A 26,178-nucleotide genomic window follows, 5' to 3' on the forward strand; every position below is an offset into this window, starting at 1 on the left:
AGCGTTTGTGGAAATTACTCCTTGGTCATTGTTTTCGATAGCCATAGTTTGGTAGATGCTTTGAGATTTCATCTTTCTTGTTTACATTTTTAATATTTTTATTGACACTTAGAAGATGCTATGTTCACCTAATCATAGAAAGCTTTTAATTAAACCCTCTACTCTTTGGTTTTAACTTTTCTTTATTGATGTATATCAAAAATCTATTTTTGTGTCAAAATAGCCTTTTAAAGGTTACTATCATTAAAACTTTAACAACCAAATTATGTACTTGTTTTAGAAATGTTGATATGTGGCTCATCTTTCTTTAGGTTTGGCACCTGGATCCTGTCATTGCAGAACTGGTTTTGGAGGTGTGAGCTGTGATCGGTGTGCCAGGGGCTACACTGGCTACCCAGACTGCAAAGCCTGTAACTGCAGTGGGTTAGGGAGCAAAAATGAGGATCCTTGTTTTGGCCCCTGTATCTGCAAGGTACATTGTTTATTCCAGTAATGTCCCACTGTCAAGATAGAAGGTTATTTTTCTTGGCTTCTCTGTTAATTTCCTTGGCATTAAGCAATTATAATGACTTCTGGAAGTATCCATTATCTATTCTATACATGGTGACCCTATAAATGTCTTTAAATGCCCACCAGGTTCACTGTAGCAGGATGTTTATAAGGCACTTATCTAAAAGCCTACAAATGCAGAGAGGATAAACCACATTTAAAGGCTTGTTATTTTATAACAAAAACACTTTCACCCCATTGCCCAACTAGTGTGTTAATTTAAAAATATACGGCACTAGAAATAGCAACCCTTTAAAACTAAAGTGCATTCAAATCTACCTTTGCATCTAATTCAGAAATGAATTCTGTCAAGGGTTTTATTCTGAATGTTAAATAATCCTCTAAAGTATGAACCCAGATAAGTCTTAAAATACTCACTATATTCAAATTTTTCTCTTTAATTATAAAAAATATACAAAGCCCTAATGGAATTAATTAAAGGCTCAATATTTTCTTCTAAGATTACTTTTAGAAATGCAACTTTATTTGTTGTACATTCTCACCTAATAACAAATCATGTTAACACCAAGGGATGCATTACATCTGCAGCTTATAAACATTATGAAACATAGAGGCATGCACAAGTGAAAAATGAAAAGACTGATTTACTTTAGCTATAGTAATGAGTTCTATAACATTCTGACCAGATGGTGTATAACTACATTAGCTGAGAGAATGAACCATTCTTTGAAAGAGTTAGCATACCATACTAATGTAAAAATGAAAGTTAGTACTTTTTTCTTTATTTTCAATTAAAGAGGGACCCTTATTAAAAATATTTTTATTGACCTGTTAGTCTTATCTAGGCAGCTATAAAATATTATATAGTTATATTTGATACATGTGAGCATATGCATACATATACAACCATTAAGCCATAATATAAGTAGCAAATATTAATTTTAATGAAGTGTTTATGAATTGGGACAAGAATGTCTGGAAATATCAAGCTAAATATAATGATAATAGTTACATAATAGGTATATGTTACATCAGGGGCAATTTAGGTTCCTGTTTTGAACTACTGAAGTAATAAAACTCCTGTGGACACAGTAAGCAGAAAAGTCCACCAACCCATAGTAAAAAGTTGCCATGTCCTGGAATATAGTAAATTTTCTAATCTATTTCATTTCATTCCAATATTATCTGAAATGAAAAATTGCTTGAGTCGACCAAGGTTGTGTAGCAGTGTGTGAGTGATCGCTTGCTTAAGGACACCTCCCATCTCCATTTTGTATGTCTCTGTGGGCAATCCTGCAGGCTCTTAGTGCATCTTCTCTAGTATTTATCAAAACATGTCTTGTGTGTGCTTTATTCTCTTTTCAAAACTCCACAGAAATCTCTAACCTTTACCACTCGCTCAAATAAAGGACAGGCAAAACTAAGCTTAAAATGGAAAAGAAACCTCCTGAGTTTCTAGAATGTATAAAATCAAACAGGGAAGAAAAAGAAGTGTTTTTCTACACCTACCACTCATACAATTGTGATGTCTGGTATTTGCAAGGAAAGGGAGTAACAAGCGAGTTCATTTTCTTTAGTAAATACAACGAGAAAGGCTAGAGCAAGAGAGCTGTAGTGATTAGCAGGGCTCCAAGGGAAAGCCCCTTGAGCTACTTACTGCCTGCTCTCAGCCGAACTCAATATTGTACTGAGAATTATTATAATCCTAATAAGAAAGATGCCTCCTGTGTAGACACTTGAAGCTCTACACAGACAATTAAAATGCAACAATAAACAGCAATTAATAAATCATAAAAGAGAATGAAAATTAAGTAAATAGCGTTATTAAAATAAATGCCTTTCTACCATGTGATATCTTAAATAGAAAACTGTAAGTTCTTATAAACTAAATTGTTTCAGGATTAAAAACTTGCAGAAAGCAAGTTTCATAAAACATCTACATAGTTACAAAAATCACAAATTATATGCATATAACATGAATTACATCACAAAATTATATCATATCACAATAATATCATAATATGCCACGATGAGTTACATCAAAATGTGCATGCAATGTACTACAATTAAGTTCCTACAGTCTCTTGTTAAAAAAAAATAAATAACCTAGCATTTCAACAAAATATGCATACAATTTAGATACTGAAAAGACACTTAGTGTAGTGTATTTAAATACTGAAAAAACACTTAATGTAACAGTTCATACTGTTTCACAAAAACATGATTTGACATAGATATGTCAACTGATTGTAAAAACAGCATGGATCAAAATGCTGCTTAAGAAGCAAAATTTTATTGACAGACTAAAATATTGGAGATATAAATTCAAATCTAATGACAGATTTTTAGCAGAAGGGGAAGAATATATACATAAGTATCCATATATTTCTATCCAAGTTAGTAACTTTAAATAAGTATTTATCTGTAAATAGAAATAATATAAATCACATATGAAATAATGTGTATATAAGTATTCATCTCCAAAATGCTTATTAACCTTAAACATTTGTACCTTTATTCTCTCATACTATAACATATGAGTTGTTACATAATTTTTTTTATCAGAAAGAAATATCTCACTGAAGTGTGAAGACATTCTTAAAAAGGGCTTCATTAGGAAGTCTTGGGCCTAATTGTTTTTTGTCTTTTAAATTTTAAATGACTGCTCTGTGATGAGCCCATTTCAGTTGAGGCTGTATTATTTTTCCTGTGGGTAAAATGACATACTGAACTGATATGGACATCACTTCTCCCACTTTTGCTATTTTAAAAACACAGATATGCTGCATAAACATAGCAAATAGATTTATAAACATTTAGATTCAAGAAAGAAAGGGAAATTCCTGGATGTCAGACCGAAGAGGGAAATCTAAGTTAAGCATAAGCAAAAGCTCAAGCTAAACTGAGCAACTGGGGTCATGGGGTGGAGGGTGGGAGGCAAGTCTTAGTTCTAAGATCAGGGCTAAAGTTTGGAGTTTTAATGCCCTCCCTAGGACTTGACACTAGGATTTGGACCCACAGATGGAAATTGCAGCTGAACTCACTGAAGCAGGGACACTAGAAATGCTTTCAGACAGTGAAATGGGGGCTAGAAAATTCTTCCTGCAAGCCTACAGAGGCAGCTAGAAAACTTTTCTCTTAGGGGCTCTGGGTGGGTAAATGTTACTACCTTGTGTAGGACCAAATCCCCAAACCTGTGTGCCACATGGGAATGGGATCCATTTTTATTCTCCCTTTATGTGCTGGCGTTCTTCAACAAGTCAAGGAAATGGTATTCCCATAGGAAAAATAATACAGCCTCAACTGAAAATGATCTCATCGCAAAGCAAGTAAAGTACACAGAAGGAAAATAACTACAAAAGGAAACCAGTAGCCACAAAAATGAGAATATTTGTACACAAAGAACTAGAAAGGGTAGTCTGAAATAAATTTTGTATTCATAAAAATCTGTGATCATATTCTTATCACATAAATCATAAAAATATGTTTAAAATGTACAATTGTAAAAGCATTACAATTAGAAGATTGAAGAATAAACAAAGAAGGAATAGAAAAAAATAATATAAAATAGATGCTATATTAAAATTCAAAAGTAACCAGGTTTGGAAAAGAAACATGTATAATTTACTTCCAGAAATGAAAAAATATATAGTCATTGAAATTAAAAATTCAATGATTGGGTTAAACAAGGGATGAGAAACTGCAGGATAGAAAATCAGAAACATAGACCTGAAAAAATTACCTATAAATTGACATAGGGAAGTAAATAAATATGATGCTAACTGACTCACAGAATGATAAAATTGAACGGAAGTTTAGCAGAAGTTGCCAAGGAAGAGATTAGAAGAAGTTGAGGTGAAACAATATTCAAAAAAATAATGAAGGAGAAAAGAATGATTATGAGTTAAAAACTATTATAAATCCTCAGTTTGAGGATGATAAAAAATAAGTCTACCCATAGTAGGATACCTGTCAACCAGCAAGACAAAGAGAAAAATATTAAAACTGGGGCAAATATCTTTATTGTGAGTGTTTACCACTCACAGTCCAACTTCATGGAAAGAATATTAAATAATATATGTCCTTTAGTAAGAATATTGAACCCATAAGACAGTTTCACTACATTATAGTCTAGAAGAATCAATCTATAAAAAGCAGTAGTATTTCTATATGTCAGTGACAAGCAAATAGAAAATGTAATAAAAATATTTAGAATATCAACAAAAACTTTGTGATACCTAAAAATAAGTGTTTGTAAAATTGAGATAATTTTTAAAGGTTATTGTTGTAGAACATAAAATTCTAAATAAGGAGACAGCTGACCATGACCAAGTACCAGTGAAAATCTGTGAAATTTGAAATGTTTACCATTTCTATTAATAGAGTTAATTAGTACCACAATTTAGGAGGGCAATATGGCATTATCTAGTATCTTTGAAGGTGGTAAAACCCTGTCAACCAACAATTCCACATCCAAACATTTACCCCAAAAAACTCTTACAGTATGTACAGAAAAACCATCTAAAATGTGCTCAACATAGATGTACTTACTATGATGAAAATGAGAAAATAAATAGCAAAAATAAATTGTAATATTTCCTTTAATCTGATAAAAGAAACCATTAAAGTGGTTGAAATAGATCTTCATGTATAAACAATGATAAATTTCAGAAACTTCAGGTGGAAAAAACAATGTCATTATGGTATTCTTTATGTCAAGTTGTAAAACATAAAACAACACTACATTGTTTGTGAACACATATATTATATTTTAAAAATTTAAATACACTTGTAGGGTAAGTACTAATTTCAGAATAGTAGTTACCTCTAGAGAAACAGGAAAGGGAATAAAACAGAAGTGAAATGAGATTCATTTGTATCTAAGTATCATTGCTTTAAAAATATATCTGAGGCAAATATAAAATATAAATGTTTTGTTACCTCTAGGTTGCATGGGTAATACATGTTATATGTGCTTTTTGAATGTCTTAAAATAATTTCTAATTTAAAATTTCTTTAATTGAATGTAAAAAAGAATTCCAGATTTCAAAAGAGGTGAATGAAATTTTTAATACAATGTCAACTACATTATTACATTTTACACATAAGATTTTCTCTTCAACAATATTAGTGAACATTATCACCATTATATTTCAAAATGTGAAAGCAGTGCTAGCTCAAGACACTTAAATGTTTATAATATTTTTGCATTGTTAAAAATTTTGAAATTTCTGTCACTTATGAATTACAACAGGCAAGTCAATCTCAGATATATGACAAGTCATTGACTGTAAGTGCTGTCTGACTCTCAGTATTTGTTTATTTCAAGTACCATATGCTAGAAATGGGCTCTTTTGCAGTTTGGTGTCATATTATTTATGCAAAATCAGTTGGTTTATAGAATCTCACACATAATATAAATTGACCTTGATCTAGGTAGGAACATGTGCTTTTATTTTTATCAAAGTCTTATAATAGAAAGATAAATAGTGAAGTAGAAGACTAGAAATCAAAGTCTGTATTTTCATCTTGTTTTGCTTTGTTTTTATTGCATTTTCCATTAAGTCCTTACAGGCCCACGAGACGATGTGATCTGGCCTTGGCTTACCTCTCCAGAATGTTCTTGAGTTTCAGTCACTGTTTTTCAGATTTGCTTAAATTTCTTGAGTCTCTTAGTTCTTTGTAGCATCTGGAATTTTATAAGTTCTATTCAGATTGCTTGGGAAACCTCATTTCTAGCCCTATTCCTTTGCTTAGCCAGGCATTTTTAATGGCTCGGCTTAACTTCAACTTTCTCAGGAAAGCTGCCCCTGCATCCTCAAATCATATCATTCTCATGGCATAATCACTTTTCAAACTTTTTCTTTTCTTTTATGATCTCATAATGAGTAATTCTATTTTATGTCTATCTTACCTCTGGTGATGATATGGACCCTATATATTTTCTTTATCATTGCACAATAAGAAGATAACACAATGACTCATACAAAAGAAAGAAGGAAGGAAGAGAACTAAAATCTCATGAAGCTTTGACAGTCATTTAGCCTTTCCGATTCTATTTTATAATCTATGAAATGGTGTTATTGAATCTTTTCTGCCTCTCAATAGGTATAATTATAACATTGAAGCCTTGTACAAGTATAAAGTAGAACCATAAATACCTACTGGGTTACTTTTTATTGTTGTTTATACTGCGTTTCCCAAGTAGAGAGAAGTTTCTGTTCTTTTTCTCTGAAAGGAATTTTATGGTGTGTTAACATTTTTATTGGTTTTGGATTTCCCTCTTTTTCATTTGTGTACAGGAATGGTCACTTCATTAACTTGTAGACTGGATTCCTGGGCATTTTTACAAATGGCCTTCAATGTGTACATTTAATCCTGAATCTAAATTACAGATGTAGAATTTTTGGCATAAAAGGTTCACGAATGAATGGATTTATCTCTTGCAACAGCTACAGTTCAAATAATATTATGTTAGTCAGTTTTTTACATTGACAGACTCTCTCCTTGACTAAACTTTGGAAAGGCTTCTCTGAGTCCTCTTTTTGATGAGGCCTCATTGTTGAGCCTTGTCCTCAAACCTAGCTTGGTTATAGCAAGAATTCTGCTAAGTCAGTGTGTTAAGAACCCCTTGCCCTTGATATCTGATCCTTCTGGCCTGTCTTCAACAAGAATCCTGTTAATTTGGTTTAGCAAGAATCCCCCCTACCTACCCCTGATGTCTCCTCTTAATGATTGTTCGCCCCCGATCCTTGCTCATGGCTATAAATCTCCACCTGTTCCTTGGCACCGAATCCCTACTTGTTCATGTTGTATTGGGAATGGAGGCTAGTTCTTTACTAAGCTCGCTTTTTCCCTATTGCAATAGTTTCTCACTGAAGCCTGTTTTCATCGTTTTAACTACTGTCCAGCTCTGGTTCTCTTTCACAATATTAAAAGCTAAGCTTGTGAAAATTGAGAACTAATGTTTATGTATTTCCTTCTCCCTCTCTAACCCATCAACTATTATCTAGCCTTGGAAAAATGTGTTTTAGGAGTAAGTCCTCAACAAATACTGCTAATTAACTAATTATCCTTCTTTTGTTAACTTCTTTTAATACTAGGATGCATTAGTCTAAAGCTCATAACAGAAGAAAACCTGTAATTAACTACAAACTACCAAAAAACCAAGCATGACTGAGAAATTCCTGAAGCAATTATCACAAAAAAAAATAACTTAAATGTCACTGGAGCTATTCCTGGTAACTTTGTCAGTAGTACTCCCAGCTGACTAACAATCACAGTTCAATATGTACTGCTGAACTTGTACCTAGTTTATAAGGCAGTAGCTTCTATGAGAAAGAATACAAGAAAACTACGGTGACTATTTCTCCAGAGAACAACTGTATTGAGGAAACTATAGCAAAAAGAAAATTGATGTCAACACAATACTATCTCACTTCAAGAAATCAAAAACAAAAGAACTTAGTAAAATTTTTCTAATTCAACTTTGTTTTTAAAGGGAAAAGAGAACTAAAGAAAAAAAAGGCAGCCATGATTTTCTGTAGGGTAGGCCACAACGTTGAGCTATGTTCAACAGAAATAGATGTCTAAAGCACACATTTCTTCCTAAAAGAATGAAAATTGGTTCTTGGGGAACAAAAATATCATATTGATTTTATGTAAAGGCAAACATTCACATGGTGCATCTGTACATAAAATATATCTGGAGTATTAAAGTTTCATGGTGGGGATGATTATGAAAAAATGACTAGGCTCCATAGGGACATGATAATAAAAAATAGATTAAGTAGATTGAAAACACTAGTCTAAAGTGAAGTGAAGTGTTTTAATATCATAATATGTGAGAATATAAAAGTATGTATGGATTATTTACAATGGAAAAATGCCTATTATCAGTTCATATTTCATTTTATTAATGTAATTGATTAGAATAATGGTATAGAAATAGCAAAAGTAGAATATTTGATTTTAAGAAAATATGGTGATATAAGGGAATGAATATTAATTTCTAGAGTGGAAGTCTGTAACGTTCTAGAAATTACCGTGTTTTATAGGCTGTAGTGTGAAAAGTATCATTAAATATGCAAATTGAAAAGAATCACTAATGGACTCTACACAAATAAAGTGTTAAAATGAATTTATTGGATCAATAGGAGCTTCCCAGTAGGAATGCTGAGAGGTTTAATAGATTAGACTCCATTTTGTTTAGATTAACAGTTAAAACAACTTTAAAAATTTTTATTAAATTATGTTTTTGCAACCATTGAAGTATAGATAAACAAAAAAAGAAAAAATTAATTATATGTTAACAACTTTTAAAAATTCATCAGTACAAATAAGTTATAGAATTATAAAAGAAAATAGAAATCTCATGATGATTAAAATAACATTCAATCTGGAAGGTACAAAACTTTTACCTTCATCATTTGATATTTAGGGTCAATTATATTTCCATCTATGCTTTAGGGACTGAATTGGATGGTGGTAATAAGGTATAATATATGGTCTGTGTCAATCTTATGGATGGCAATGAAAGAATAAAATTATGGTTTTACTGTGTGTACTTATTTATTTATTTATTTCAATAAATGCCCTTTAGTAGATATTTTTACATTTGGAGACATTCTTACATCTGGAGGAGGACAGTAGCCTATTTTAATCTTATCATGAAAATCTTGGGATACATCTTTTTTGCTCAACTCCATGGTTTTCCTGTCTTATTTTTTTCTTCGGGGCATAGTGGACTCTGGTGATGAATTTGGTGTCAGATCCAGAACATGTTGTCTGTACCCCTCTTACAGCAGTGATTTTCTTCCACCTTGTAATATACTTATCTGAAGTCAGCCTCATCAGAAAGTACATAGGGAAACTATCCCGTGACTCTATTTCTCCAGGTAGAAACTGTGCTAAGGGAACTAAAGCAAAAAAGAAAATTCCTACTTCCTTTGCTATAATCCTCTTGAGGGCATTTTTATGTTCCCTCTGATATCTCATATGTCTTGTACATAGTAGTTCAGCTATGAGTTGATGAACGAATAATATAAAGAATAAAGCAACAATAAGAAATAATGAGCAGAGTATTTATTAATAATTTGATATTGATAACAGAGGAAGTTAAATTATTCAAAGAGCTCAACCATAAAGCAGATGGCTTCACTTTCAAGCTGGGAATCAAAAAAATTTAAGTCCTAGAATATTCATGTCAAGAGGATCTTCCAAGAATAAGCCAGGAATGCAATTAGGGGCTGACACATGGATGACAATGGTTGATGAGTCACAAAGAAATTTTGAAAAAACAGTCATGTCCCTGGGGACACATAGAAAGAATTGGAACTAGACTGTCAAGATCATGTATATTAACAAGCTAATAGAAGGTGGGAAATTTTGGTCTCTATGAAGATGTGCACAAAAGTCCCAGAACACTGTACTTCTGTGTTGGAATTGTGCTACTCTAAATTATATAAAATATACTCTATAATGTAGTAAAGAAATGTTTCTTTATGCCAATGTCTCACATTTTATAGACATTTTACCTGCTACTGCCAACTTAAGTGACTCAAGTATAGTTCTGTTGGTTTATCTCCTAATGAACAACCGCTAATGACTTACCAATTCTTAGGATGGCCTTTCTGAGGGCAGGGCCCTGGATTTCAAGTACCAAGTGAAGTTCTAGCATATAGGAAGTATTAAATACAGGCTGAGTATCCCTTATCCAAAATGCTTGAGACCAGAAATGTTTCAGATTTTGGATTTTTTCGGATTTTGGAATATTTGCAGAATACATACTGGCTGATCATTCCTAATCAGAAAATCCAAAATCTGAAATGCTCCAATGAGCATTCCTTTTGAACATCATATAGGTGCCACCAAAGTTTCAAATTTTGAAACATTTCAGATTTTGGATTTTCTGATTAGGGATGCTCAACCTGCACATTTGTCTTGAAAAATAAATAATGAATAAGCCTCCAACTTTTAAAATGAATTCTTGTTCCCAATGTCTTTGCTAACATCGGTCTCTCATTCTATCTGTGTCCACAAGTTGAATTTTTAAACCATGCTTCAAGGATCAGGTCAAACTCCACTCCTGTCATAAAGCTTCCTTAAGCCTTATAGCAGAAATTAGTGCTTCCTCTATGTTCCCGTAATTATTTATTTCTCAGATGCACTTACCACATTCCACCTTGCATTATAGTTGGTTGTGAGTATATCTTTTTACCCAACTAGATATTGGCTTTTAAAGACAGAGACCTTGACTTATTTATCTTCATAGTGCCTAGGATTCCTACCCTAATGTGTTGCTTCAGGTTATTAAATAAAATTGAATATGAAATTATTTAATCATATTTTTTCAAGGTCATTTTACTAGACTAAAATGGAGCTAAGGAAAATGTAGCTAATGTCTGCAAATTTCTAATTGTTGAACTTAGTCTGAATCTCAGAATAGTGGCATTATAAGCTTTCAAATTAGAGTAAATGAAAAGTAGATTAGACCAAGCGCATGAGAACACAGTGTACAGAACAGCTGTACTGTGTCCTCAACGGGATAAACTAAATCATAATTACAGATGTGTTTCATCTTTCTTGCTTTTATACTCTTTTGAAGATGCTCTCAACTTCAGTGCTTTGGGGATTTATTTGTCACTATAAGTCTGAAATTAGTTTGATTAGTTTTGCTGATATCTATCATTTCAAAATGTCTGAAATCTGCCTTAAAAAGTAAGCTGGCAAAAATCTTGGGGCAGTGCTTATTAAGGTTCCCACATAGAAGTGGCTGAGTTTGTAAATGAGTCATAGAAATTCAGTATCAAAAAGTTAATTTAAAACAAATTATTCTCTTGGATATAAGGAGGACCGCTTTGTTTATTCTTAAATTTTTCTCCTTAATTCTTCATGCTATTTTTCTCTTCTCTTCTGATTTTCCTTATATGTTCTCAGATTTTATCATCCCTATCTTCTGCTCAATCTGGGTTTGTTTAAAGATGTTTTTATTCAGCTCGTACTATGTGTATAGCACTTTGCTATGCATGAAAAACATGACTGCCAAGAGATTTATTTGAACTTAATAAATTTTATGAAGCTAATGCTCAGTGCTGTACCAGGAACCATGTTATTTTCTCAGACTATAAAGTTAGTAAGACAGAATTTCTACCTCTGAATAGATTATGGTAGATAGCTAGAGAGAACAATCTTTGAACAATACTTGTTTGTGATTGTGATAGGGTAATGTATAAAGGGCCACGAAAACTACATTGAGAGAGAAGTTAGTTGTCCAAGGGAATTTTTTAAAAAGGCTCAGAATTGATAATAAGGGAATTCAAGGAAGAGGGGAAATGTGGAGAAAATGTGTATGTAGGGAATATTAGAAATCTGTTTCCTGGAAAGCAGGATGCCTTCATTTAGAATTGTTAGTCAAGATTAACCACTCTTTAAATTGAGAGATTACATCCTTCCCTGTTTTTCATTACATGGTCAGCTTTCACTGGCCTGAGTCCACATTTTAAGCTCAACCATATACAAATAACTTTTCAGTATACTGAGAGTAGGATTAATGAAATCAGTCTGGAGAGCAGTCACAGAATGAGAAGAGATCTTTCCCATAGTATCACTATGTGACTAACTGATTATACTGATGTGTTACAGAAAACACTGTAAAAAGTTAACCAGGGGAAAACTTGGCTACCTTTCTACTTTAACTGATCTTTACCCCGGTTTCTCTACCTGTCAAGTTCCTATGCTTGCCTCAAATGTACATATTTTTAATCTGAAACGTGAAAAGTATTTATAACTGGTATAATATCAATGTTCTATTATACATCCATGTATTAATGTCTTTAATTTTGCCATAAAATTAAATGAAGTACCTCAATAACAGAACAGTGAACTTTACATGAAGTAGCTCAATAACAGAACAGTGAACCTAACTGGCCCCATTTTAGTCAATCTAATACATTCCTGCACAGGTATTTATCATGACATTTACTCTACGCTCAACCTACATGAAGATCAAAAAATCTACTCTCTACGAGAGTAGATTTGCATCCCGTAATCTTTCTCACCAGTGTAATTAGAAAGGATACAGCTTAACACAGAACTTTTGAGCAGATTTTTAAAAATATCATTATACGTTAAATATAGTTGAGAGGGTAAAATGAAGAATGTGCAGTTAATATTTTCCTTATATAGACATGGACACAGCTCGTAATGTTGAAGGATACCTCTGTTGCTGATACAACTCTTTATTTGCAGGAGAATGTTGAAGGAGGAGACTGTAGTCGTTGCAAATCCGGCTTCTTCAATTTGCAAGAGGATAATTGGAAAGGGTGCGATGAGTGTTTCTGTTCAGGGGTTTCAAACAGGTGTCAGAGTTCCTACTGGACCTATGGCAAAGTAAGCAAGCACCATTTGGTTCTGTTTGCTGCCCCATCAGCCTTCTTTGTTGCTTTCATCATTGTTCTTTTGTATGAACAGTTTCTGATAGTGAACTTCTACATAAAGTTACATGAAGAAGTAATGGAATTTTCTTCAAATGCTGTTGTGTATTTTTGCTCAAAGCCTTTGAGGTTGTATTTGTAATATTGTGTAGACTGGAATTTCTTAGAATAGGTAGACATAGTCTTTTTAGTGTCCATGATTACTCTATGAAACAATAATGCAATTAAGGTTTCGACTCCAAGGGTGCATGATTTAAGAGAGAAAACACGACATTGTGATATGAATTATATTTTCCATTTACTAGTATGTTTGTATACAAGTTGAGAAAAACTCTTTATCACCTATATACATAATACATATTATCCACCAGCCCTTTAGTTACTATTTGATGTTGCCTAGGCTCTTTCATTATTAAAAGGGGACATTAAATATAGGCAATACCTTCATTCTGAGTTGGTTTGAAAAATTATTACTTAAACTATTTAATAGCAACTGAAATTTTCTTTCTTTAACATAAGTGTGTTTACCTTTCTAACTTCACTGCCTACACTACCCACTGCCTTTTCAACTATGTGCAAAGAGCATGTTGTCTCCCCATACAGAAGAGGGTCAGAGGAAAATGGGACCTTCTGGGAATTTCACACAGCCTGTGTGGCTGGACCTAAGAGTGCAGAATGGTGGGAAATGGGCTGGAGAGAGAGAGAAGTCTAGAGGGGAGAATGAGAATCTAGAACTTATAGGGTTGAATATGCTAAGAATTTGAGATATTTTACTTGGAGTGTCATTGAAGAAATTTAAGCTAAAGACTGACATTATCAGAGTTGTATTTTATAAAGACTACTATTTAGATAAACTATTTCCTAAACACTTCTCCCTTTCAACTTTAATCAGCGAACTAATCCTGAACAGAGCTATAAAATATTTTCTCTGCCTGTAGTGCTTTTAAGTCAAGCCTCGTATTATGACATATTATCTATACTTTATCAACTATATTGCTTTCAGAGCAGACTTCAAAGAATCAACCACAGATGGACATCTAGTCTAACTTCCTTTTTTGTTTATAAAGTCCCACCCCACCCTCCAGACTGCTCCACTGATAGATCAAAGTTTCATAGCCAGCCAAGGGGCAGAGCTGGTACTCAAGCTTTGATCATCAGATGCTAGAGACACAGAATCCCACTCAACTGTCTTAGAATGCCTCAAGGGTGACCTTAGAAAGGGAAGAAGAGCAAGGAATATATTACTTGTTGTCCAGCAAGTCAGCAGGTTGTACCTGGTTTCTATTTCTCATTTAACCAAGGGAATCGCAGTGATTTCACAGCTTTGGGATAAGCAGAGTCAAATAATCTATGAAGAAATTTTAAAAAATATTTCAGCCACATAGAGTTACCCTTAGCATTCTGCTTCCCATCACCCACAACATGAAGCAGTTCATGCATGTCTAGTAGGTTCCTGGTAGCTGGTACCCTAAGCCCTCAGTAATCAGTGTTTTGTCCTGACTAGGTAGGATGCTTTAAATTAGACGTGTAGCTGTGGGCCTGACCTTAGCTTGAGCATAAAGATGTAAAAACAAATCATTATGCATTCCCTGATTCCTCCTTTAAGATTCCTTCCATTTCTGGGCCAGGGATCTAGGTTGTGGGTCCCCACAGCACTTCTGACCCTATTTGAAGGAATATGTACAGTATTGCCAGGTGTTGTCATAGCACCAAGGCTGGTGGGTTCAAATATCCTTAAGCCTCAAAGTAGAAATTTTAAAAAGTGGGAGGGGTGGAAATGCTGAATGAAAAACCACCTTTCAGGTACTTGCATAGTTTCTTTCTTTTTCCCTCTGCATTACAAATACATATGCAATACTTTTTCAAGTCGTTTTTTCCAAAAGCAACAATAAATTACTAGTGAAGTAAAAAATATGGAACTGAAAGTCCAACTGTTTGATTAAGTGTATGTTATAACCGTTGTATGACTTTGAGTGAATTTCTGTTTTTAAGAAAGTGGTATTTGGAACCACAATTTTTTTAAAAGCATAGGTTCAATGAAAACAGATTATTATAGAATACCTCGGGAACTCCTAGAAACATCAAGGAAAAAAATAAACAATGGAAGCCTATGTGAGTACATATAATATGTCTAATGATATTCTTAATGCTCAGGTTTTTTTCTAAATCTTTGTAGTTTTTTTTTTTGTTGTTGTTTTTTAATTTCCAAAAGTGAACACGACCAGGAACATGAAAGAGAAAAGAAGCTGATACATATTTTTTTAAAATTAATGATGACCGTGTGTTTTCTCTAAGATACAAGATATGAGTGGCTGGTATCTGACTGACCTTTCTGGCCGCATTCGAGTGGCTCCCCAGCAGGACGGCTTGGACTCACCTCAGCAGATCAGCATCAGTAACGCGGAGGCCCGGCAAGCCCTGCCTCACAGCTACTACTGGAGCGCGCCGGCTCCCTATCTGGGAAACAAAGTAAGTCCACGCTTGCTTCCCGCTATTCTGCTTTAACTGACTGATCGTGAGAATGAGTTTTAGTTGGTAATTCTTTTAAAGAAAGACAAAATCAAATACACACTGAATTGGATTGCCAGAACCAGCTAAATCACATTGAGTTGGGCGTTTCTTCCATGTTGCACAAGACCTTAACGAGCCACGGCATCCTTAATATGCAACTTTGTATAGTTGATGTTCAATGTAAACCTTTTGAATGGGCAAATAAATTAATGAAGTCTCTAGGGTATTTTCGTAAAGCAAATTATAGCTATTGGAAGAAACTGTGTTGTGTTTATGTGAAAAGAGCTGTTTTCTGGAGTTGTCTGTGGTGGGATACTTACTGAAGTTTTTCTCATCGGTTTCTATTTCATTTCAAAACTGATACTCAAGAGATTTACTTTTCCTTCTACCTGATATGAATGTTAATTGGAAAAGAAATGTATTACATAACTAATTAAATGCTTGCCATGAGGCTTATGTAAACAACATATTTGCTGGAGCTCAGACAGAAACTACCCTAAAAGTGCCAGATTGGAAGCACATGTTTGTTTTAAAGCCCACACATATGTAAAAACATACACAGATAAACAAATGTAGCAGCCTCAGAAATACAGGCTTATTTTTTTCTGTTGTGGATTACATCTATCTAGATAGATATCCTGGGGTTTAGAATTGTATTTTATCTTGCCTAATACTGAAAATATGGAACTGAAAGTCCAACTGTTTGATTAAGTGTATGTTATAACCGTTGTATGATGGTGAAACAAAATTTGGTGACTTTTTTATAAAAGTGAATACTTGCTTGTTCTGTGAAAGTTAATACCTTCTCAGCTGATAGTTAAAATACCTGATCACACCAGAAGGTGTGATGGGAAAATCCTTTCCTAAATTGATACTGTTTAAGCCTAGTTTACACCTAACAAAATACAGCATTATTTATGAAGAAATCATCATTGATTAAGCAAATAAAAGTACGTTTATAGTCAGAGGTTTTCTTGCATGACATGTGAGTAATGAAATAGAAAAACTTAGTATCTCATATGCTACTCAGTGAATGGGAACTGGTGGTGTTGGCTGGTTGAAACATTTTTAACTCATGGCCAGTTTCTTATATTTAATAGACCTCTGAATGCTATTACAAAAAATGTGTAAATGTCTAAAACACATTTTCAATGAACAGGTATTTTAAGAGACAGGGTATGTTGCATAAAATTCAATAGCTGTAATAAAAATCTAATTAAACTTTTATTTGCAAGGCCCTTTACAGCAAGAAGTCATTTTATCCTATTCTATTTAGGAAACTCTGGTATTCCCAAAAGAACAAAATAGCACATAAGACTTGAATTTCTACTGCTTAAAATTGCCAAAAAAAATATAAAAATGTACTGTCAATTTTAAAAAAAAAAAAACTACTCTGAGGAGCTCCAAGAAGAGCCTTAGGTCAAAATTGGATGAATTTCAGAGGCCTTATTTCTTATATGATGGCAACACTTACTTAAAATAGCTTATAATAGAAATATTCTTTACCAGATTTTCCATCCTTTCTTCTTTGGTCATATGCCTTTTTTTTTCTTTTGGCTGACAATCAAACTGACAGAAGGAAAGCAAGCAAATGGAATATTCGATAGAATCAGAACAAAAAATCTGGACATCCCATTAGTAGTTGTTGGTTCCCGAAGATAACTTCCCTTATCCTGGCTGAAATGTTTCTTTCTCATAACCCACAATGAAGTTCTTCATATTCCCCTACCAATCATTTTCACATCAAAACACTGTTCTTGCCTGTGCTGCCGTTTCCATTCAGTGAACAAAATAACAGTAACAGGATGTGCAAATTGTTTGAATACGGAGGACATTTTTAATGTAACGTGGAAGCCCTTGGTGGTTTACTGTCAGGCATCTCAGTATGAATGAAACAATTTGCCTTAATAACTGAACCATATAAATTTTTGATACTACAATAATACTGCAAGCTCTCAGAAATTACCACAGTACATCTTAACTGTCATGTCACATCACGTAAATTATAGTCATGATGACATGCTTAGCTTGGTTGATTTAATATCTTGCTAAGGAAATGGAAAATTGTAGGGCCTTGTTGCTAAATTCAATAAAGCTACTTTTCTAAATCGTTGAGGCTAAATTCTTTATCAGTAATTGCTGTTCGAATCAGAATCATTGCCAGAATCTGACAGAAATAGCGTATCAAGGTACAAGTGCATCTGCTTAAATATTGAATTTTATTTACATCCATGACCAGGAGTCTATGGTACATAATCCTTCCTCTGCTTTTTTAGTGTTATTTCCTAATTGGAAAAAAATTATGAGATGCTATTAGCTTTTCCTAAATATTTATATACAGACTTTCAAACATTTTCCAAGTTGCTTGGTTATAAGGCTTCTTCTAACAGAAGGGAGATATGCTGTGCATGTTCTCTTATAATGGAGATGCCACATGCCGTTATTCTTTTTTTAGGAGCCTAATCCCAAATAATAAAAGTGTGCTCACATGGGACACACTTTTGCTAACATGGATGTCTGCCTGGTTGTAATAAAACTCAAGAAAACTAGCCAATCTAGCAAAGGAGTGCTTTGTATCCTGTGAAACATTTTTCACATTTTTACTCTTTTGGAATAATGAAGTATAAGTAAGTGATTGTAAGTGTATGTGTGGATAATGGATGAGGCCTAGAAAAACTTAGCACGTTTTTATACTTTCTATTTTTGAAATTCCCACAATCTCAGCTAGGAATTATTCCTCAATTTTTTTCCCCTATGTACCAGTGAATATTTGGCACAACTGGCAGAATCAAGTGTTAATTTTCCCGCCTCGTTCTCGATAGTCAAAGAGAATTAAATCAGGCACCCACAGGGCTATCCTAGGTGCATTTAGTTTTCAAAATGCTTGGCAAATGTTAATGCTTGGTTTTAGGGCATTTGTTTAAGCAACTAGGCAGCAGTGGAAAGAGCTAGAGGACAAAGAATCCTGCTGGTTTGCTGCAGGCTACAGCTATTCAGAAACAGTTTGGGAATTTCAGAGTTGGGATAATTTACTGCCCTAGTAAACTAAGTGCTACTGGAACATTGCAACAGTCATTTGCTTAAGGTTGCCCTAGTGGTCTGAAATAGTTAATGCAGCTTCCAAAAGCAATTCTCTTTGCATCTGTAAAGTTCTGAGAGAAGCTAGCTTGGCTTGTCTGCTGTTCCTGCATTACCATTAAGGTTTGAAATTCTGTCTCTGAATATTATTAAATTAATCTTATGTGATTTGTTCTTTACCAAAACATGCTTATTTTCTACAGCATTATGCTGTCTTTCTGTTTCTAGCTTAGAGAAGCCTTTAAATTTGTTCATGTAGTTGCCAAGAATACCTATAGTCTAGTTTAAGATGCGCATTAGGAGAGTCTGCTGACATAATAGCATCTGGCTTCTAAAAGTAATCTCTGGTAAACTCTTTTGTTGTTCTTGCTTGACTTTCAGTTCTACTTCACGGATCTCAAATTAAAGCTGTAGATTTGAAGGAGGAAATTGATATTTGAGATTTGTAGGACAGGGTAGATCTCATCACATAAAAGAAGCTCAACAAATACCTTGTAATTGATGCTACATGCTTAACACAAACAAACAAAACTCTAAGAAATTGTTTTTTTTAGGTTGCTCAGAAATGCCCATTGAGTTGGATTTGTGGGAGATGAAAGATGAATTCTGTCTTGCTTTACAAAATAATTAAAAACTCGCTAACAAATATGTTCCACTCTCCTTTGAGTGGCATATTTTGTATTTGTGACTTCTTTGCTCCATAGTCCTCAAAATTATTCAAAAGTGGAGTTCAAACCCCTCCTCGTCATCCATAACTTCCTCCTATTTAAATCTTGGATTAAATGGGTTAGTTAAGAAGATCATTATGCAAGTGAAGAATGGCATGGCTATAAAAGTAAATAGGATAAATCAACTGTGGTTGATTCTTTATTCCATAAATCAGACCCCATCAAGACTAACTTGGCAATGGAGTAGAACCAGGAAGAAGGTTTGCTGCCTAGAATAAACTGAATGAATTTGTAAACCAAAAATAAAATTCTAAGCCCCCTGACTGAACGGACCCCCTTCTTGGCCAAGGAAATCCCAAAGAAACCTAAAGAAACCTGAACATCATGGGAAGGGACGATTACACATTCCTCATTATACCCTGCTCCCTTTGGAGTTTAGACACAACAGACCAACAGTAACATTAAAACAGAGATTTTAAAACTGACTAGACAGATGCTTTACAGCAACAAGATACCAAATTCCAACCTCACTCTGGTATAGCATAACATAACAGATAGCAGGCCCTAAAAGAAATCAAAGTATTTTATACCAAAATATATTTCTTTGACATATTCTGAAATGACCTTGCAAAGCTGTCTCTTGGGGAAATTTGCATTCTATAGAGAATCTCCTTCCCTTACTAAGTCTTTTCTGGAGAGTCAGATACCTTTTAAGGTCTGGTAAGAGACATTCACCATCAGCCTGCTACTTTAGCCTACTACCTTGAGGCTTCATCTACATGACAAGGACCATGGCTTCCACAACCCACCCTCTTAACTCAAGCTGACTTCCACTGTTCGGGCAGAATTTTACTCTTTCGACCAATTGTCAGTCAGAAAATCTTTGAATCCATCAATAACTTGGAAGCCCCCACCTTACTTCAAGATGTCCTACCTTTCTGGACCGAACCAATGTATAACTTAGTACTGGCGTATGACTTTGCCTGCAACTTTCGTCTCCCTAGAATATATAAAGCCAAGCTGTAACCCAATCATCTTGGGCACATATTCTCAGGACCTCCTAAGGCTGTGTCACAGGCCATGGTCTTTAACCTTGCCAAATAAATTGATTTAGACCTGTCTCTGATACTTTTTGGTTTACAAATTGTTAAGGATAAATGAGAAAATAAGTATTAAAAAACAAAAAACATCAAGGACTTGATTTATTTCCCATAGCTATGATAGAATCTGCTGTGTAAAAGTAGCACAAATGCAGGAGCTCAAGGTCAAACATAGAAACCTCTGTCTTACATATCCCTGTCATAACATTCTCTTGACATTTTTCCTAATTAAATTTATAAAGCATTAGTTTTAATGTTAAAAATTGTTATATAAAAAGCATTTTAATATTCACATGCGTTCTGTCTACAGTGTTTTACATTTTGTTTATAATTTGTCAATTGAACGAATACTAGATAGGAGAATGTTCCATTTAATAAAAACTCGTGAGAAAAATAAAATAGCTTACTTAACAGTAATTTCAATATGAGTTGGTTTGTGATGTGGTTGGCAACAAAACTTACATAATCTAGGGCTACATTGGCAGGAATTTACTGGTCAGGACAAAGGAGGTAGTGTTTATACAGATTCTGCACAAAACACATGTCACCTAATATTATTATTTAATATTATTAAACATTATTAATATTTAGCTTACTTGTGAATTTCTCTTTTTATCTTTGTTAATATACATGACCCAAGCCATCAGCTAATAAACCAAGAAATCCAAATTAGGAAGAAATAGAGCCAGGATTACAATCCAGATGTGTCTATAGCCTCTTCTAGTTAAGCATTTTTTCAATCAGTTAAGTTTATTAGTTCTTGAAAGGCACTGATCTTTGGAATAGAGATGTTGAAGCAACTTATTCAAAAGAAAGGGAACAACAAAGATATGAATTTATATAAATACAAATGAATGAGATGAATAACAAATGTCAATAGAGAGGACACAAATCCAACAAGTTTTTTAAATGGTTTCAAAGCTCTGGCAAGATTAATCAAGCAAAAAGTGGGTAAAACACACATAAACAATTTTAGAAATGTAAAAATGAGCATAACTGCAATTACTTCAAAAATGAACAAATAAGGAAGTATCAGAAAATAAATTAAGAATATTATGAAAATTTACACACAATAAATTAGAATACAATTTAGAAAAAGGAATATCCTTCTAGGAAAATGCAACTTACTAAAACTGACTCAAAGAAAAAAAGTCTATAATGTCAGATAAACATTAAAGTAATTGAATCAGCAGTCAAATAAACCTGCCAATGAAGTTAACTCCAAGCCTATTTATTTGCAAGTAATATCAATCAAAATTCAAAATTTTTTTAAAGTGCAAAATTATACAAACTTTCCAGAGAATAGAACAATTGGGACCTACTCCTCAAATAATTTTATGTGGCGTGATATAAAATCTTGACAAGAGGACTATGAAGAAGAAAACCCCTACCCAAAGTCACTCATGAATATAGATGAAAATATCCTAAAATAAAACATTAACAACCCAAATCCATCAGTTTATAAAAATAGTCAGGCTAAATTGGCAAAGTGGATTTTATCATCAGTGTTTAAGGTTACTTTAAAATTAGAAAACCAGTTTAAGTAATTCACCATATTGACTGATTAAAAGAGAAAAATATCAATTATCTCAATAGATACAGAAAAAGAAATGGGTAAAATTAAACATTCTTCATGTCTGAAAAATTTTGAAAACTAGAATTGGAAAAGCACTTTAACTGATGAAGGCTATCTACATAAAAATCAATAGCAAATATCTTATTTAATATAAAATGTTTAAAGTATTGTTTAAGATCACAAACATGAAACAATTCTATGACGACTCCCATTTAACATTGTTCTAGAAGATGTGGACAGTGCAGTAGATAGGAAATAAAATATATAGGGATCAGAAAGGAAGAAATAAAACTCACTTATGGATGATATACTTATCTGCTTGTAAAATCAAAAGAATCTACAAATTCTTAATCAGTGAGTCAATAAGGAGACTATATGCAAAATTAATATACAAAAGTCAATCATGTTTCTTTATATCGACAACAATTTTCAAAAAAATTTTTAAGAGGCCATGTATAATAGCAATAAATATAAATAGAACCAAGGATTAAATTTGTATGGAAAAGACAATGGCCAAGAATAATCAAAAGAAATTATAGGTGGGGCATGATGGCTCACGTATGTAATCCCAGCACTTTGGGAGGCCAAGGCAGGTGGATGACCTGAGGTCGGAAGTTCGAGACCACCCTGGCCAACATGGCAAAACCCTGTCTCTACTAAAAATACAAAAATTAGACAGGTGTGGTGACAAGTGCCTGTAATCACAGCTACTCGGGAGGCTGATGCAAGAGAATTGCTTGGACCCAGGAGGCAGGGGCTGCAGTGAGCCAAGATTGGGTCACTGCACTCCAGCCTGGGGCATACAGCGAGACTCTCCAAAAATATATATATATACACACACACATATATATATATGTATACACATGTGTATATATATGTGTATACATGTATATATACGTATATATATACATGTATACACATATACATGTGTATATATACGTATATACGTATATATATACATGTATACACATATACATGTGTATATATATGTGTATGTACACATATACATGTATATATATGTGTGTATATAGATATATATATAGAGAGAGAGAGAGAGAGCAATTCTAAAGGAAAGAAGTGGGGCTTTCTGGAAAGTGATTAGGTCATGAGGGTTCTAATCTCCATGAATGGAATTAATGCCCTTATAAAAATCTTATCTGATATAAAGAGTTAGGACTTACTTTAAAAGATATAATGATTAAGGCAAAATGCTATTAGTGTGAAAATAAACCAATGGATCTGAAAAAATAGCCCATAGACATCACATACATAGATGAATACTTAATTTTTATTGAAATAGACATTGTAGATCAATGACAATGGGATAGACCCTATACAGTAAATGGTCTGGTACCACTGATTATCTAGAGAAAAAAAATAAAATTTCTGCATCCTTACTCCACATTATACATAAAAATAAACTCCCCTTGAAACAAATCATAAATTTTCAAAAATTATGCTAAAGACAAACCTTTATAAAGACAGCACATTGGGATTTCTGCTCCTGACCGTAATTGAATAATAGTATCTAGATTTCCTTATCTACCTTAAACAACAAGAAAACCTGAGGGGGAAAAATGTGGAACAACAGTTTTTAGACACTGTTCCACAGATAGCATAAAACTGTGATCTCTGAAAAAGAGAAACAAATGCGGTGAGGTTTACAATTGCCCCAAGATTATTGCCTGGGGACAGTCTCCAGGGTGAAGTGCATTAATATATTGAGAAAAATGCCAAACACAGCCTGGCCTTGCCAAATTGAAAGACAGAGGTTAGGGTTGGTGGAGGCCAAGGCAGCTAGCATTTGTGAGGCAGCATACGAGGGAAGAGGAACCTGACCTGCACAGAGAGAGAGAGACGAGGAGAGAGCTGCAGATATCTGTAAAGAGAAACCAGAGTACTGAGTTGCAAATATGTGAGAGAAAACTACTAAGGCTAATGAAAGAATCACTAAAAAGTAGTAAAAGAAACAATTCCTGAGCTGATACAGGGCTGGTAATAGTTTATTTTCCTAACACCCAAAGTGGAATGTCTTCATAAGAGGGATTAAATTAGCTCCAAACTACAAGCTACTCTAGGTTCACCCCAACAAATCTTGAAAACAAGCCTTAAAAAAAGTCAACTTATTCCAAATAAATTAACTGCATGCCAGAACAAAGTCCAATACTATTTAATTACAACAAAATCCAGCACTCAACAATGTAAAATTCATGATATTTGGCATCAAATCAAAAATTACCAGGTACATAAACAAGGAGAGCATATAAGCCACAACCAGGAGGAAAATCAATCAATGGAAACAGAACTCCAAATGGCAAGAAAATCATGTCAAGACATATCAGAATCAAATTATTAAAAAGATAATTGGAAAATTGTAAAAGCAATCAGAAAAAACTAACATGGCCAGGCGCGGTGGCTCATGCCTGTAATCCCACCACTTTGGGAGGCCAAGGCAGGTGGATCACGAGGTCAGGAGTTCAAGACCAGCCTGGCCAATATGGTGAAACCCCATCTCTACTAAAAATACAAAAATTAGCTGGGCATGGTGGTGCACACCTGTAGTCCCAGCTGCTCGGGAGGCTGAGGCAGGAGAATCACTTGAACCTGGGAGGCGGTGGTTGCAGTGAGCCAAGATCACACCACCGCACTCCAGCCTAAGCAACAGAGTGAGACTCTGTCTCAAAAAAAGAAAGAAAAGAAAAGAAAAAAACACAACAGGTGCAGAGGAAAAAGATAAGGAAGAATAGTCTCTTGTCAGACACTATATGCTATGGTCCAAATGTTGGTGTCCCCCTAAAACTTATATGCTGGAACCTAATGCCTAATGTGATAGTATTTAGAGGTGGGGCTTTTGGGGAAGTAATTAAGTCATGAGGGCTCTAATCTCCATGAATGGGATTAATGCCCTTACAAAAGAGGTTGAGGATGCTGCCTTGCCCTTTCCTTTACGTGAAGGGGCAGCAAGGAGGTACCACCTTGGAAGCAGAGAGCAAGCCCTCATCAGACATCAAATCTGCTGATGCCTGGATCTTGGATTTCCCAGTCTCCAGCACCGTGAGCAATGTATTTTTAGTGCTTAAAAACTACCTAGTCTGTGTTATTTTGTTGTAGCAGCCTGAATGGACCAGGACACTTTGCAAGCCAGAGTACAATACAGAGATATGTTAAAGTATTAGGAAAAAACAACACAAGCAATCAAACAAACAAAACAAATACTATCAGTCTATAATTCTTTACCAGGCAAAAATATCTTCCAAAACTGAAGAAAAAACAAAGATTGTTTCAGAGACATAGAAGTTGAAAGAATGTATCACAGACTTATGTACACAAGAAGAAATGTAGAAAGTTCTTCAGGCAAAAGAAAAATGATAGCAGATGGAAATTTACTCCAAATAGAAATTAAGTGTATCAAAAAGGTGAATAGCAACGCTTTGTCACCAGTGCTAGCTATCACAAGACCTCTAGCCAGTCATGTTTTTAGCTGTAGGGCCTAACACCATGGTTGAGGAATGGATACCTAAATATACAAACTTAAAGTGGAACTTCAAATACTTCCTGTATAAAATTTTCTCTCTGAAGTTATAAAAAGAAAGACTGGGTTGTAAGAAGAGTATAAAAAAGGCTTGCTTCTCCAGCTCTCATTTCTCATTTCAAACCTAAAGAAAGAAAACCAGCACCAATTTGAAAGTGTTTCAATCAACTCTGAATGTAAAACTTCACGTTGTTTTCTGTAGCTTTTCAGTAACTTCTTACACTCATGTTCTGTGTGCGGCTCAGTGGGGAACTATCTGGATCCAGTGGGTTGTTGGTTCTGACACACTAGCCTACGTGCATATGGGGCAACCCCCAACATGCTGGCCGCTGCCACTTGCAATAGATCAGACCCACCTCTTGTGGTTGAGTGAGGCAGTATTATGCCAATTCTAAACCTGGCATTTTGTTTATTGTTGTTGAGTGTTGTTGGTAGTGGGAGAAGAAAATGGGTCACAGACAGTGTGAAGACACAAGGAGAAGACAGCCATCTGCAAGCTAAGGAGAGAGGGCTGCAACAGCTTAATTCCTTGTAGTGTTCATAAAGAACCAATCCTGCTGACAGCTTGATCTCACACTAGCAAAATAATACATGACTTTTTTTCCTCCTTCATTTCCATGAGAATTGGGTGATAGTTATTATTCATATAAGCAGATAACCTGATTCTCTTATTTTTGTGGTTACCTTTGATTAGTGTTTTGGTCTTTATGCGTTTCACAGACCTGATTCAAATGCTGGATCTCTGCTTTATTAGCTTTGTGATCTTGGA

The 26,178-nt window shown here is 34.2% G+C and overlaps 1 protein-coding gene across 3 annotated transcripts in view; it reads left to right on the forward strand.

Moving 5' to 3' along the window:
• The window catches only part of LAMA2 (laminin subunit alpha 2), a 652,245-nt gene that overhangs the window by 293,887 nt on the left and 332,180 nt on the right, over positions 1-26,178 (forward strand). For 2 of the 3 annotated variants that reach the window (XM_054558144.2, XM_054558145.2), the window contains exons 10-12: positions 312-472; positions 12,760-12,900; positions 15,240-15,413. In XM_054558144.2, the coding sequence (XP_054414119.2) occupies positions 312-472; positions 12,760-12,900; positions 15,240-15,413 (476 nt within the window). The remainder of the gene's footprint in view (positions 1-311; positions 473-12,759; positions 12,901-15,239; positions 15,414-26,178) is intronic. The other variant, XM_054558146.2, reaches the window with a different exon arrangement.

The sequence above is a fragment of the Pongo abelii genome, chromosome 5 (genome assembly GCF_028885655.2).
Source record: "Pongo abelii isolate AG06213 chromosome 5, NHGRI_mPonAbe1-v2.0_pri, whole genome shotgun sequence".
Lineage (NCBI taxonomy): Eukaryota > Metazoa > Chordata > Mammalia > Primates > Hominidae > Pongo > Pongo abelii.